General features: G+C 42.7%; 1 protein-coding gene across 2 annotated transcripts in view; it reads left to right on the top strand.

The window, feature by feature from the left end:
- The window catches only part of CCDC85C (coiled-coil domain containing 85C), a 106,275-nt gene that overhangs the window by 74,227 nt on the left and 18,989 nt on the right, over positions 1-13,059 (top strand). For both annotated transcript variants that reach the window (XM_030274961.4, XM_030274960.4), the window contains exon 3: positions 9,280-9,384. In XM_030274961.4, the coding sequence (XP_030130821.1) occupies positions 9,280-9,384 (105 nt within the window). The remainder of the gene's footprint in view (positions 1-9,279; positions 9,385-13,059) is intronic.

Below are 13,059 nucleotides of genomic sequence, written 5' to 3'. Positions count from 1 at the left end.
GGGAAACTATGCAATAACTGCAGAGGCTTAAAACCAGATTTTTGCAATGAGTAAAATGCCAAATTCAAGCTTAGATGAAGAAAAATTCAGAGTCTGACATCTGAAAACTACTTGGGTAACAATGGGAAGGATGTTAATCATTAATCATTGCTTTGAGAAGAAAAAAGCCTCTTTATTCAAAACTGTAAGTTTATGACAAGACTTTCAGTTTTGTTTTGTTTTTCATGAAGCCAAAAATGCAAATCTAAATCTTTATAAGACATTTTTAAAGAATATTCAGATTATCTCAAAAAAGTTGAGACTGGCAGTAATTGATTTTCTCTGGCTGCTTGAGTCCTGATTCAGCAGAGAGCTTGGAACATCAGAGTGGTCCTCCAGAGGAGAGGGGCTTGGGTGCCCAGCATGAGCTAAATCCTGCAAGGGACCTTTGCTGCTTTATCAGCAGATGTTTCAGGTCTTTATTATTCTCATTCCCAACTCTGTTGTTTTATGGGATGTGGGGAGTGCCTTGAGGGCAGCCCAGCAGCATTGCTGTGGCTGTGATTTTGGGAGGAGGTGCAGTGGTTCCCCGTAGCCTCCTTGCCTGGAGTGAAGTTGACAGGAGAAAATGAAAGGTGACTCCAGGGGCTGCTCCAGACCTGTGCTTGATACAGCATCCATATCAAAATCTACTTCCCTGGAGGAACGGGAGCAGCATTCTGTAGTTTCTCCACTGGCACCCCCAGTAAAGATGCTGATTTTGGTTCTAATGAGCCATGATGGGCTCTGTTAATCTGTGACTTTGAAACTTAAGGCATGCAAGCCACAGACCAGACTCAGGCTGCACCAAATGCCAATGGTTATAGCTCCATTTGGCTTTGTTAACTATTGAGCTGCATTTCTATTTGGGTTATAGGCTGTGATACTTGGATCTCTCAGCCATGCCAGCTCATATATCCTCTTGAGCAAAGCCTGCCAGTTGTGTGATTATAATTATATACTGCAATTTGGTTTGAACTGATTATCTGAGTCTCCTGTGACTTATAGGCTTGATCTTTCTTTGCAGGTCTAAAACAAGAGGACAAAAATACAGACATTCTTGACTATTAGCAGTGTACTAAAGTTCCTTACCTCAGTTGCTACAGAGAATGGAGAGGTTTGAAACCTGCTCTGCTTTTACATCCTGTACCCCACTGAGATATTAATAAGTCTTTTTCCAAGAGTGATTTTACATGGTAGAATCTGCTAAGCCTCTTACTGACTGTTTCCTGCCTTTCCCAAAGTTGTTAGCTCCGTCTACAATAGTGAATTCCAGCTGTCACCAATGCAACCAGGTGAAATCTGGTTGCCCCTCCAGCTTCGGTGAGCACAGATCATGATGTGAAGGGGAAGTCAGAGCCTAGGCAGAAGTGGGGATCCTCATCCATGTGTTACATTTGTGAATGGCTGAGATCCAGCCATGGCACAATGCCCAAATGCATTTCCAATTCTACATGAACTACTAAAAATAGATTTACTGATGGAGCTGGCTGAGTCTGTGCTCGTGACCTCGTGGCTGAATACTGAAGAGGGAATCAGGAGAGTAGGTGTTTTGACAGACCCTTACCCTCTAAAGCCTTTGTCACCAGTTCAAGTGATCCCCAGATGTGTTGCATGTACAACAGGGATATGAACCAGTGTAAAGGAATTTAAAGGAATTTAATCTCCTGTTACAGAAAGCTCATATTATTGCATGACATGGAAGATGTTAAATAGTGTTAATCTCATCCCTTAATTTTTTTCCCTTATATGCAGATTTCTTTCAAAATCAAATACGTTGATTTTTTTTGCACTCTCATGTATGTGATTTCCAACTTGCCTGAAAATGCTGCTGAAGCTAATGGGACTCTTCACATATACTTAAAGTCAGATATGTGCTTTGCTGAGCTTATTTTTGCTTGAATATGTCTTGTAGTGATAACTGCAATTACTGAACCTTAATTCAATTTTTTGCCAGATTCACACAGTGAAATTGCCCAACCCTCAGATTCCTGGTGCGTGAGACACTAAAACATGGATTAGTGAGATAAGGGGGAAATGTTTGTGCAAGGTTGTGTGGTAGGGGATGTTCTCTGGGGCACAAGGCTGCCTGACAGGGCCAATCACTCCTCATTGCCCTGATGCCCCTGTGAGAGCTGTGCAAGGCAGGTGCTTTGCACCACCTCCTCCGTTATTGGAGATGTGTTTCTGCTGTGCTTTAGCTCACTGCTCTGCTGTGGTACCTGAGGCTGCCTTGGTCCAGGTTGTTGTTACAGAGCTCTGATAGTGCCATGGACCTCTGTGGGTGTGGTAAAGTGTGGTAGCTGTGAAGAAGAGTAAGGTGATGAAGCTTTACCAGCTGTTTGAGGGGATCACCATGCTCTGAGTCTGGATAGTAAGGTATGAATGTTTGTGCAGGTGGATTCTGCAGGGCTTCATTCATGAATATAGGGAAAAGGGTTGAAGTTCAAATAATGATATTATCTTATCAGGTGACTCAATATTGACACCTGCATATAAGACCTTTGGTCACCTGTGGTAAAGACATGGGTTTTTTCAAGATAATGAAATAGCTTTATTTCTGTTAGGTTTCCACATGTATAATGTTCTTCTGTTCCCCTCTAGCTGGCTGACTACAACAGCTTACCACAAAATTTCAGTAAGGCAGAGAGAACTAATCCATCTACAAGCAGCTTTTTGAAACTGGGGGCTGCCTTTTAGTACTGCTGCTGGTTGATAGGGCTCTGATTGCTTATTCTTTCACTTGCTAGTGTTGGTGATTTCCATTTTTTAATCATCTGAATGTATTAAATATGCCACTAATTTATATTTCTGCCCTGTACTTGTGCAAAAGACATTGGTTAGTAATATCTGTGTTTTGGCCAAGTTCAAATCAATGCCATTTGCCTATGTGAAGAGAAGTGTGCACTTCCAGCTAAATTGCTACAGGAAGTAACAGAAAAAGGTTTTGAGCTAAACCTTCCATTTAATTACTCATTTGCAAACAATGGGTTGTTGAGTGTCAAAATTGAGGCAGTTTCAATTACTGGAACAATTATGGTTTAGAGTATTGTTGCTGGTAGGTTAAGAATTTATATTACAGTGACAGACAAGTAATCCAGGTAATGGGCAGTGTAAGAGTCCATAAAGATGAAGTCAGCCTGACATAGTGGGCTGAAATAAATCCTGTATTTTTTTTCCTCTTCACAAATGTATATAATCAAAAGCCGAGGTCTCAGCAGTTTTCCATCTAACATCCAAGATTTATGGGTGAAACTAAAATCTGAAGTGAGAGCGATTTTAATATAGGGGTTTTTTTCCCACATAGAGAATTACCCAGATCATAAGCCGAGATCCTTATGGGCTTACATAGTCAGGGTGTGATGCCCTTGCCCTGTTTCTGAGGACCAAGTTCACTCTGATGTTCAAATGATGGCTGAAGGAAATCCTGTGCTTTGTAAAAGGGGAGGCAGCCACTGAAAAATGGAAGTTGCTTGTCTGTCATAGGACTGGGTGATGGTGTGACATAATGATTTGTCCAAAGTAACTCTTCTGAGCTGGTGTCAATAAGGGTATGTTCTCTTGTCAATATTGAGTTCCTTGTAGTTTTCCTTTCTGTCTATATGCATTTTATGCTGTTACATAATTTCTTCTAAAGTTGTGTTGAAAGCAGATATAATATTAATACATTTAAGTGGTGCGGTGCATAATCCGCTGTCTCTTGAGCTTAGTGCAAGTGGGTCTGCTCTGTAGGAAAATGAAGCTGATTATTATAAACCCTTGGAAATGACAGCCCTTTGGGAAGTCTGCTGTCAGTGACTCACTTATGCTTGATTCTCTGTGTTCTGGACACATTTTGTCATCCCTTTATACTCCCCAGAGGTAAACAAAAAGTGGTTCCCGACCTTCAATTTGGTCCTTTGTAGTATGTTTTTAAAAATGACTTGTGAACCAGGAGAGGAAGTTTTCGTAGTGCAGGAGGTTAGAAATGAGTTCCAAAGGGGTGGAGAGAGCTGTAGTCCTCAGGTGACTCCAGGTTTGTCCCTCCTTGCTCCTGCCTGCAGCTGGAGGATGCTCATCTCTAGCAGCTCTTTATCACATCTGCCAAAGCTCCACGGGTGCCTTGGGTATGCTCAGGCACAGGATGCCCATGTTTAGACACCCAAACTGCTCCCAAATGACCCCACAGCCCATGGGGAGAAGGGAAGCTGTGACCCTTTGTGAAAGCTTTAATATTTCCACAGGGCACAGGGTCAAACTGATCATTTATGATTAAATACATTTTAAAATTTCTTTTCAGCATTCATCTGTTACAACTTATGTGAAAGGAGAAAAAAGTGTTTTCAATTAAAGGCTACTTATGCAACGACCCTGTTTTGAATGCTAATTCATGAATTACTGGGAGCTGACAGTGCTGCTTTTTCATTTTCCACAGTCACTTCAGAACATAATTCTAATTGAAATAATTTTTTGCTAATCTCTCATAAATGCTGAGAACTTTCTGTCAAGTAAATTTCTGTCTTTCTGTATTTAATTTATGTTAAGAGCAGTCCATTTTGTTGGATCAAAGTATTTCAGAATTATATATTTGTCGTCTTTTTTCTCCCTTCTAGCAGAAGTAACACTGAAGGGTAGCAGAAAAGATAATTTGTCTGACTTGTCTCTAAGTTTTCAACACTTTATCTTCACAGTTGGTTTGACATGGCCACAGCACTGATCTGACTTTACTGGACAGAAATGTAAAGGAAAATAAATGTTTCTTCGTAGTTCTTTGACCTTAAAATACCACAAACACCATCCATCTTCTTGTGTTATTTGTGTTATTTTTCAATTGAATCACTCAGCACAGGGGGTCAAAAAGTCAGAGGCCACCATTTCTTCTCTTTGCTAGCAGGATAGAAAGCTTTGATACGAACAAGTGTTTACTGTTCTTTCATTGTTTTGTTTTGGCTTTTTTTTTTTTCTTTTTAAATGTAATTTTAGTCTTTGGTAAGCACCAAGACTTTAATTTCTATCTCAAGCATTTAAAATTATACATTATTTGTTATGGAAAATACCACTTTCCACCCATCAAATTGCTTCTGTTTTCTACAGAGAAAAAAAAAACTTGGTTTTGCTGTCTATTTTTACTAAAAAAAACCCCTTGATATTTTGGCCCTACTCTTTTCTCATTGGTAGGAGTAGGCCAAACTCCCTTCCCTGATGGGAGGGACAGGCCTGTGTCCATTTGTTTCATAACTGGCTGACAAGGTCTTGGGCTTTGGTCCAATGGTACCTTCTGGGGTCACCCTTATGTCCTGCTTAGTTAAAAATGTATTGATAAATGTTTTGTCATTTTTTGAAAGTGCTGAGGAGTGATGGTGTCAGAATGATGGCAGTGGGGTGGCAGTGTGGCCAGGTTTGTGTGCAGGGGAAGGTGCTGGCTCTGCAGGCTTCTCAAAGTGCTGAGTTAGACTGAGGGCAGCTCTTGCACTTCTGTACCACTGTGAAAGTCAGGACATGCTTTTTCTTTTTTTTTGCCTCTTTTTTTTTTTTTTTTTCCTTTTTTTTCTTTGAACTATGGGTGAAACTAGAGTTTGAAAAATACTCACAGTAAGAGCCACTCTTGGAGTAGTCAGTAGCCAGTTGTTGGTGTTAGATGGGGATTGGAGTGTGAGTCACTCAGTCTCCTTTGCTGTGTTCCTCCTTCTGTCTCTGCTCCTCAGCTTAGGAATTTCCAATAAAAGTTCAATTGAGACTGCATGCTCCCAAGGAGTTCTAGTTCAGATGAAAATGATTTTGCTGATAAATTCCTTGAAACTCCAGAAATGTGAAGTAATTTTACCTGAAGGATAATTTATTATAGATATGTTGCCCGTTAGTTGAGATAATTTCCAGCAATGATGATGAACAGAGATGATCAAGGATTCTACTTTTAAAATGTCTTTCTGACTAGAAAAGCAATTTGGGATCCACTTACAGCTCAATAATGAAAATTGGGTAAGGTAATAAGAGATTTCATTTTGTGAGTGAATTGACAATGCAAATACCAGGATTTTTAATTTAGGTTTAAGTGGAGTAATGGCTACTCATTCTGATGCATCATTAGTCATATTGCTTTTTAATAAGGGATTCACTTTCTTTCCCTGGTTAGCGCTAACACTGATTGCAAAGCCCAAGGAATGTGCAAGTGTTTAGGGAGGTGTGTTGAATATGTGTCACTGCACCATTTTAATTTTAAAAAGGAAGAAAAAGCAGTTTTCTTTTCATGGTGAAAAAACACACCTTTGCCTTTAGTACAGGGAAGATAAATAGTGCAGAGCTGTGATTGGTAGCCTGTTGTAAAAACACACAAGCAATTAAAGTAAGATACATTCCCAAATAACTTCTAGAAAATATGGAAGGAAAATTGCATTGAGTGGAGGGCTCATGAAAGGGCTTTATGACAGACAGTGAGAGGAAAAAGTTTACTCTGCTCATCTCTGACAGGGATGTCTTATAAATAATGGCAGGTGAAGACTCTTTTGGCACTAGCAAACCCACTCTCTGCTCCAAACACCTTGGTCCTCTTCTGGATAGATCTCTGCTCAGTGTTTTTATTTCTTAGATGTCTTTTCTTTTTCTTGTCCTATTTCTTTTTCTCTTTTTCCTTTCTGTTCTTTAATTAAGAGCTTGTTTTGATGTTCATTGAACTCAGTGGGAATCTTTCCATCAAATTGAATGCATTAGGTCAGATTCATAATCAGCAGCCACTGAAACAACCTAACAATAGTTTTGTCACACACTTGTGCAGTCTTAAATGGGATTTGCTTTAAAAAAAGCAATAGAACTAATCCATTATAAACACTTGTTAGAGCAGAGTTTTGACTGTATCTGTGTATTTACCAACACAATTTCAACCAATTTAAACCAAAATGAAATTAATGCAAACTTTTTCTCCAGGCAGGAGCATAGGGCAGTTAATTAAATCAACTTAAACTAGTGTGTTTTTAGCGACAGCAGTGTGATACTGGGTGTTGTCTGGACTTGTGTTTGGTTGTCTTCCTACCTTAGCTGGACAAAGCATTTTGAATTTCTGTGAGGACAAGCTGTAATGTGATGTGATGAAACACATGAGGAATCCAGTGTAAACCAACCCATTCAGATTTGGGGATAAGACAGCAAGTTTCTGGGATGCAAATGTCCACCAAATCTCTCTTTCTCAGGCCTGTTTCCACACTTCTGGTGCTCCGTGATTGTGTGGCATCTTTTAGGTCTCAGTGTGATTTGCAAAAGTCTGAGTAATCCATGGCCTGTAAACTGCTGAGGCAACACACACTCTTCTGGAGCAGACTTTGAGGGAATCTGCAATCTCTGGGTTTGCAGAGATACAAGCTGACACTTTGGCTCTGCTGTTCTGCTTTTCCCTTGGCCATGCATGTGCCCCTTCATCACAGATGTCAGGGAAGAGTGCCTGAGCTCCTGAGCTGACAGCCCAAAGGAGTGGGTGGCAGTGCCAGGACCCCTCCAGCAGGTTGCTGTGTCCCCATGCACACACAAGAGAGGAGAAGGGGCTGCACACAGCAGGGATGTGGGAGCACAGCCAGCCAAGGTGAAATCCTTTCAGGATAACCACCAAGAGACATCACATGCCTGGGACACTGCCAGTAAACTAAGAGTCTTCGTATCATCTTCCATTGTGACCTGCTAACCTTTCTTTGAAATTATATACCTCCCAGGAATAGTGGAAACTCAGTTTTGCAGCAGTCACTTTTCAGCTTCAGAAGGAGTTATCTCCTTCAGATCTCTCTCTCTGACTCTCTGTTGTGAACTGTGAAAGAAATACAGACCACATCTTTTCTGTTCGTAAATTCAGGGGAATCCCAGATATCTGATATGCTGAACTCGTTCTGTATCACTTGACTCCATGTGAGACACAGCATTTCCCAGCAGATTGGGTCATACAGGACTAGCATCCATTTCTCATTATGGCTTTCCTGAGAACTGCCCTTCTCTTCACAGCTTATAAAAGGAAAGTTGATAGGGTGAGGGCTCCAGAATGGTTGTGAAAGCTCTGGGTCACTGTAGAAGTTTTAACCTAAGAAAACAACATCAACTAAAACAGGCCATGTAGCTACAATAAAGCATATATGACACTGACAGAAAATAATATATCCACTCAGAGTGCACCAGTTCTTCTCTTTGGGCAGGAAATGGAAATGAACTTCAGAAGTTTCCAGAGATCTGTGCATGACAACAGTCTACGAAGTCTCTGTTGTGTTCAGGCCTTTGGGTTTCTGTGAGGTTTTTACCAGTTGATTTGATTTATGAGATTTCTTCTTAAATTTTATTGCTCCAATTACTTTTCTTTGGTTCTTTTGAAGTAGAAAACATAATTTCTGTAGCAAATGGGAATTGAAAGTCTTAATAGAGCATAAAAATCTGAAAGGTCATGATTTTTAAACTTTAAAATAGAGGACAGTGCGCTGCTTGATACTCTTAAAAATATGAGAAGTTAATGAGATGTTTATTGGTGATAAAGATAGAATCTTCTCCCAGACCTTTGATTTTGGCTGTTTGTGTATTGACTTTTTCTGGGTGCACTTTTATAAATGAGAAAGATTTCAAGCTCGCAGAGAGAGTTAAAAACACAAGGCAGAAACTTTGTCCCAGGGAGATTATTCAGTACTCCTAACACCCAGTGCTCCTTCCCTTATGAGTGCAGATTATTGGTTGCATTTATCTGGTTTTAGGGTCATATAGACTACCTTCGTTTATTTGACTATGTTTAAGACCTGTGTGAGCAAGCAAATTTGTAACCAAATAAGAAACTGTTCCTGTCAACACACATTTTGCAAGTTTAGGTGAATGATAGTAGCACTGTTTACAAAGTCTTAATCTATAAAATGTCTCCTGGTGTGGGTTTTTTTTGTTGGTTTGTTTGTTTGTTTGTTTGGGGTTTGTGGATTTTTTGTTGGTTTTGATTTAATCTGAAGTCTTAAAAATATTTTTATGTGCTTCTTAACAAATGTTTTTCATTGAGTATGTAGGAACTTGTGTAAAACAAAAATGCCTTCCTGCTGTATTACTTAATGTAGCAGACCTTAAACAGTTCACCTCCAGCTGCTTGCAGGTGTTATCTCTAGGACTAGACATGGAAAAACATTTTATTACAGTGTTCACTGTCACTGTTGGTGCAGGGAGAAGTAAAGAGAACAGGTCAGAGAACAGATGTGGCCATGGGAAAAGCCACGACATCAGGAGGGGCTCAGCTTGCTTTCTTCTCACTAACATGGACTGTCCTGTTCTCTGTTGTCTTTGCAGCAGTCCAGCACGGGGGACCTGAGGACTCTGAGGAAAGGATTGTCCCCGTACCACTCCGAGTCACAGCTCTCGTCACTGCCACAGTACCAGGACGCCCTGCAGAACGTAAGAGACTTTTCCTTCCCTACACAGGCAGAGCCATGGGTTTCCCCAAACGTGGGCATGGCTGGAGGGCCAAGGGAAGATTACAGGGGAGCTCTCACAAGTGATTGTTCACCCTGAAGCTGGAGTTGCAAACGTGCAGCTAAAGCCTGCAGATGTTGGGAGGATGGGGAGCCCCTGGAACATTAATCTTTGCCTGAATTTAGTTCATCCACTTCCAGCATAGGTTTTCAGCCAACTGACAGTCACTGTGGTGAATCTTTTAAAGCTAGGGTGATTCTTGTTACACCTGCAGCTTCTGTTTGGTAAATGCCCTGTGCCTTCAGTAAAAAAGCTGGTTGTGGGTGAAGCTTGCCAGGTGTCTGCCAGTGCATGGACAGGGTTGTTTAGTGAGTAAGTTCTTAGGTTTTTCTGTATCACAAATGAGGTTTGAATTTACTGCAATTTTCCTGCATTGCTTCTCAAACCACAGAAGAATCTTAACTAAAGCCTCTTGCATAAGATGGGGTTTGTGCTGCTGTGCCAGGGCACCCATGTGCCAGGCATGGCTGAAGATCCTGAGCCCTGCCAGGTGTTTGCCTTCCAGATGTTTCCCTCACTGCTTGGGCCTCTACATTTGTGTGGTGATGTTGTTTTCCAGATTAGAGGAAGAGTGTGGAAACAGAGAGTCCTGGTGGGAGTGGGCTGTGAGTGTTAGGAATGTGAGAAAAATCCTGATGGCAGAACAGCTGCAGACCCTCCCTGCTCCATGTCTGGGACACTGGTCAGCAGAGCTGCAGGTCCTGTAGGATCAGTTATGTGTTGGCTGCTTTGATTGGGAAAAAATAATTCTGTAGATTTAGTGTATCTCTTACAGTTGTAAAGAAGGGCACAATGGTAATTTAATAGAGTTTGCATAAATAAAACTCAAGTATGGAAGCATATCCCCTTCCCATCCCTGCTAAATGGCAGGATGGATGGAGATGCTTCAAGCTGAAAAAAGAGGGATAAAGCTGTCCAGGTGAATATTCACTTTTACAATTTTGTGCCCCATGTATAAAGGCAGGAGGCTTTATAGGGAGTGCAGAGAGACTTGAACCTGGACATGTTTGTCTGGCTGTGCCAGCCCTACAGTTTTGGAGATTTTGCTTTGCTTCCCTGATGTTTAGGCTTTTGATCCCCAGCTTTGTACCAGGTTGGCGATGCTCAGTCAGTCTGTGCTGGTTGCTCCAAGGTGTGCTGCTACTCATGATTTTATGTTTATCTTGTCAGTCAGGCTGGGATACGTCCAGCAGCTCTCTGCAGAGGAGCTGTACTGGGATGGGAGCTGGCAGGAGAGTTTTCTGCTTGAGCATTAGCCCCTGCAGCTCACTGGGGCTGTGTGAGGGCTGGTGGCAGATGGTTCTGCCTGCTGGAGCCCTTCCTGGCTACTTGTCCCTGTTTTCTCTCCTTCCTTAAGGAAGAGATGGCACCTGGCATTTATGGAGAGGCCTGGGTACTGTGTGGCATTCACTTTCATCTGTCACCCTAGCTGTGTTCTGCCTTCTTTGCAGGAAGCTGATAGAGAAAAAACAAAACCAGCTTTCGTTCCAAATCCACATTGTCTGAGATACTTATGTACTATTTATTTACTTATTCCTACCAAAATCCCTTTGGTTTGTGGCTTGACATGATGCACTGTTTTTTTGATGAGGATAATGATCACAGATTCATGAAAATGAGTGAAATCTTTGAATGACTTGAGCATTCTTGTCCCAGAAGTGAACATTTAGATGTACCAGAGTTTCTCTGAGGCTTTTTTTAATAGGCAGCAGGCATGAGTTTGTGAGAAATTATTCTTTGTGCCTGCACAAGCTTCCTGTGGGTGAGTGATGAACAATTGGTGTCAGCTTCAAAGCTGCCACATCCGTTCAGTGTTCCATCATCAGCACTGCCCGTGTAACTCTGGGAAGTTCCCCAGTGCATCCCTCACTGTCACACAGGTAACAAGCAGGCATCACTCCAGGGCTCTGACACAGCCCAGTTAATGACACAGCCGGGTGTTTCTAATGTGTCCTGGATCAGGGACACCAGTGCACACTCAAGTTGCAGAAGCAAAAGACACTCACAGTTGCACTCTGTGCATTTTGTGTCACGCACATGGGTAATTATAGATTTGCTCTGTAGTCTGCAGTGGTTAACAAATATCCAGGAACAGCAATCCTTGGGGTTGCAAGGGTCTACAAGACCCTGGCCTTTGCAAGGGAAGGTGTGGTATATGTTAGCTTGAACTGATAGCAGTGAGTCAATCTTTCCAGCTCCAGGAACTGCCACCCAGTGTCATTTCATGGAGTACCAAAGTACTGTGTCCTTTGGGAGGTGAGGGTGATTTCCTCTGGCTTGGACTCATGAGAGGAGGCAGCAACAAGCTCCTGATGGCACCTGCCATTCCCTGGGATGACACTAAGCTGGACAGGCTGTCTCCATTTCTCCCATTGCCAGCAGCCTCCAGAGCTGCTGTCTCATGTGGCCGATGTCCCAGGTGGGAGAGCTGTCTTTGAGGTGCCTGTAAGCCGAGCACTGCTGAGCGCTCCGTGGCCCATCTGGCCTCTGGGTGCCAAGGTTTAACTGCAGCTGGTAACTAAACCCCACACAGCTGCTTGCTCACTCCCCCCACATCCAGGGGACATCCAAGACCCTTGCACAGCTGAGGATACATATGGGGGGCTGAGGCGTGGCCCAGAGCTTGCATCTCTGTCTCTTCATGGGTGCTCTGGCTGCCTTATGGACACATGTTCCCTGTAGATGTTCATGTACCTGCCCTCTGCCCCGTGGCTGTGCCACAGCCCCGTCTCGGTGCCCAGGCATGAGAAGGTGACCTGAGGGCTGCCTATGGTGTTATGGCTGGTCCTGTGGTGGTACCATCACCTTGAGAAACTCATAAACCAGCTGCATGGAGGAGCCATTTATCCACACTGACAAGCAACACCATTAAACATGAACCAGCTTGTTACTAGCAGTCAGAGCTAGCCTGGATGGCTTAGACTTAAAATCTGCTAGCAGTGTTCATGTGATTTATAATGGGAATCCTGCCTTTGGTGGGAATAACTCAATAGAAATACTAAGGGTAGTGTGGGTGGAGTGTGGGTGAGAAAGTGTGTGTGAAAACACCAGCAGGAATTCTAGAGGAAGGGATGGTTTGGCCTGTGCTGATGGCCAAAGACATGAGTGGCAGCAAAGAAATGGGTAAACACCACAGGATGTGTGGTTTGTGTCAGGACTGGGAGGGAGGTCTGTGCTGTGATAAGGCCGCGGCACAGATGGCTCATCAGCAGAGGACTGGTTCCCTGATAACAGGAGAAATGTCACACCACAATTTTTCTTCCTGTGGTTCCAGGAGGAAGGAGTAGATAAGATGACCAAAGTGATGGAAAGGAGGCAACAGCAGCAGCTTTCCTAGGGTTTTTGGAGGGTAAGCAAGATGCTGCGATAAAGATCAGCCTGTAATAACCATTGACTCCTAAGGCATGTGAAAAATGTGTCCCAGAACCCATTTCTTTGCTGTCAATGAGGAGGGATGCCAGGGCTGTCATTAGGACTTGCTTGTGGGTGTCCCTGGTTTTCTGTGCCACGCACAGTGACCCTGACCACCTATGGGTGAACATGTGAATGTGTGTTTGGTGTGAGTGACAGGTTAAAATAACCATCACCTTCCCCTTC

The sequence above is a fragment of the Taeniopygia guttata genome, chromosome 5 (genome assembly GCF_048771995.1).
Source record: "Taeniopygia guttata chromosome 5, bTaeGut7.mat, whole genome shotgun sequence".
NCBI lineage: Eukaryota > Metazoa > Chordata > Aves > Passeriformes > Estrildidae > Taeniopygia > Taeniopygia guttata.
The sequence above is the reverse complement of the archived record's forward strand: the minus strand, read 5'-3'. Positions and strand labels throughout refer to the sequence as shown.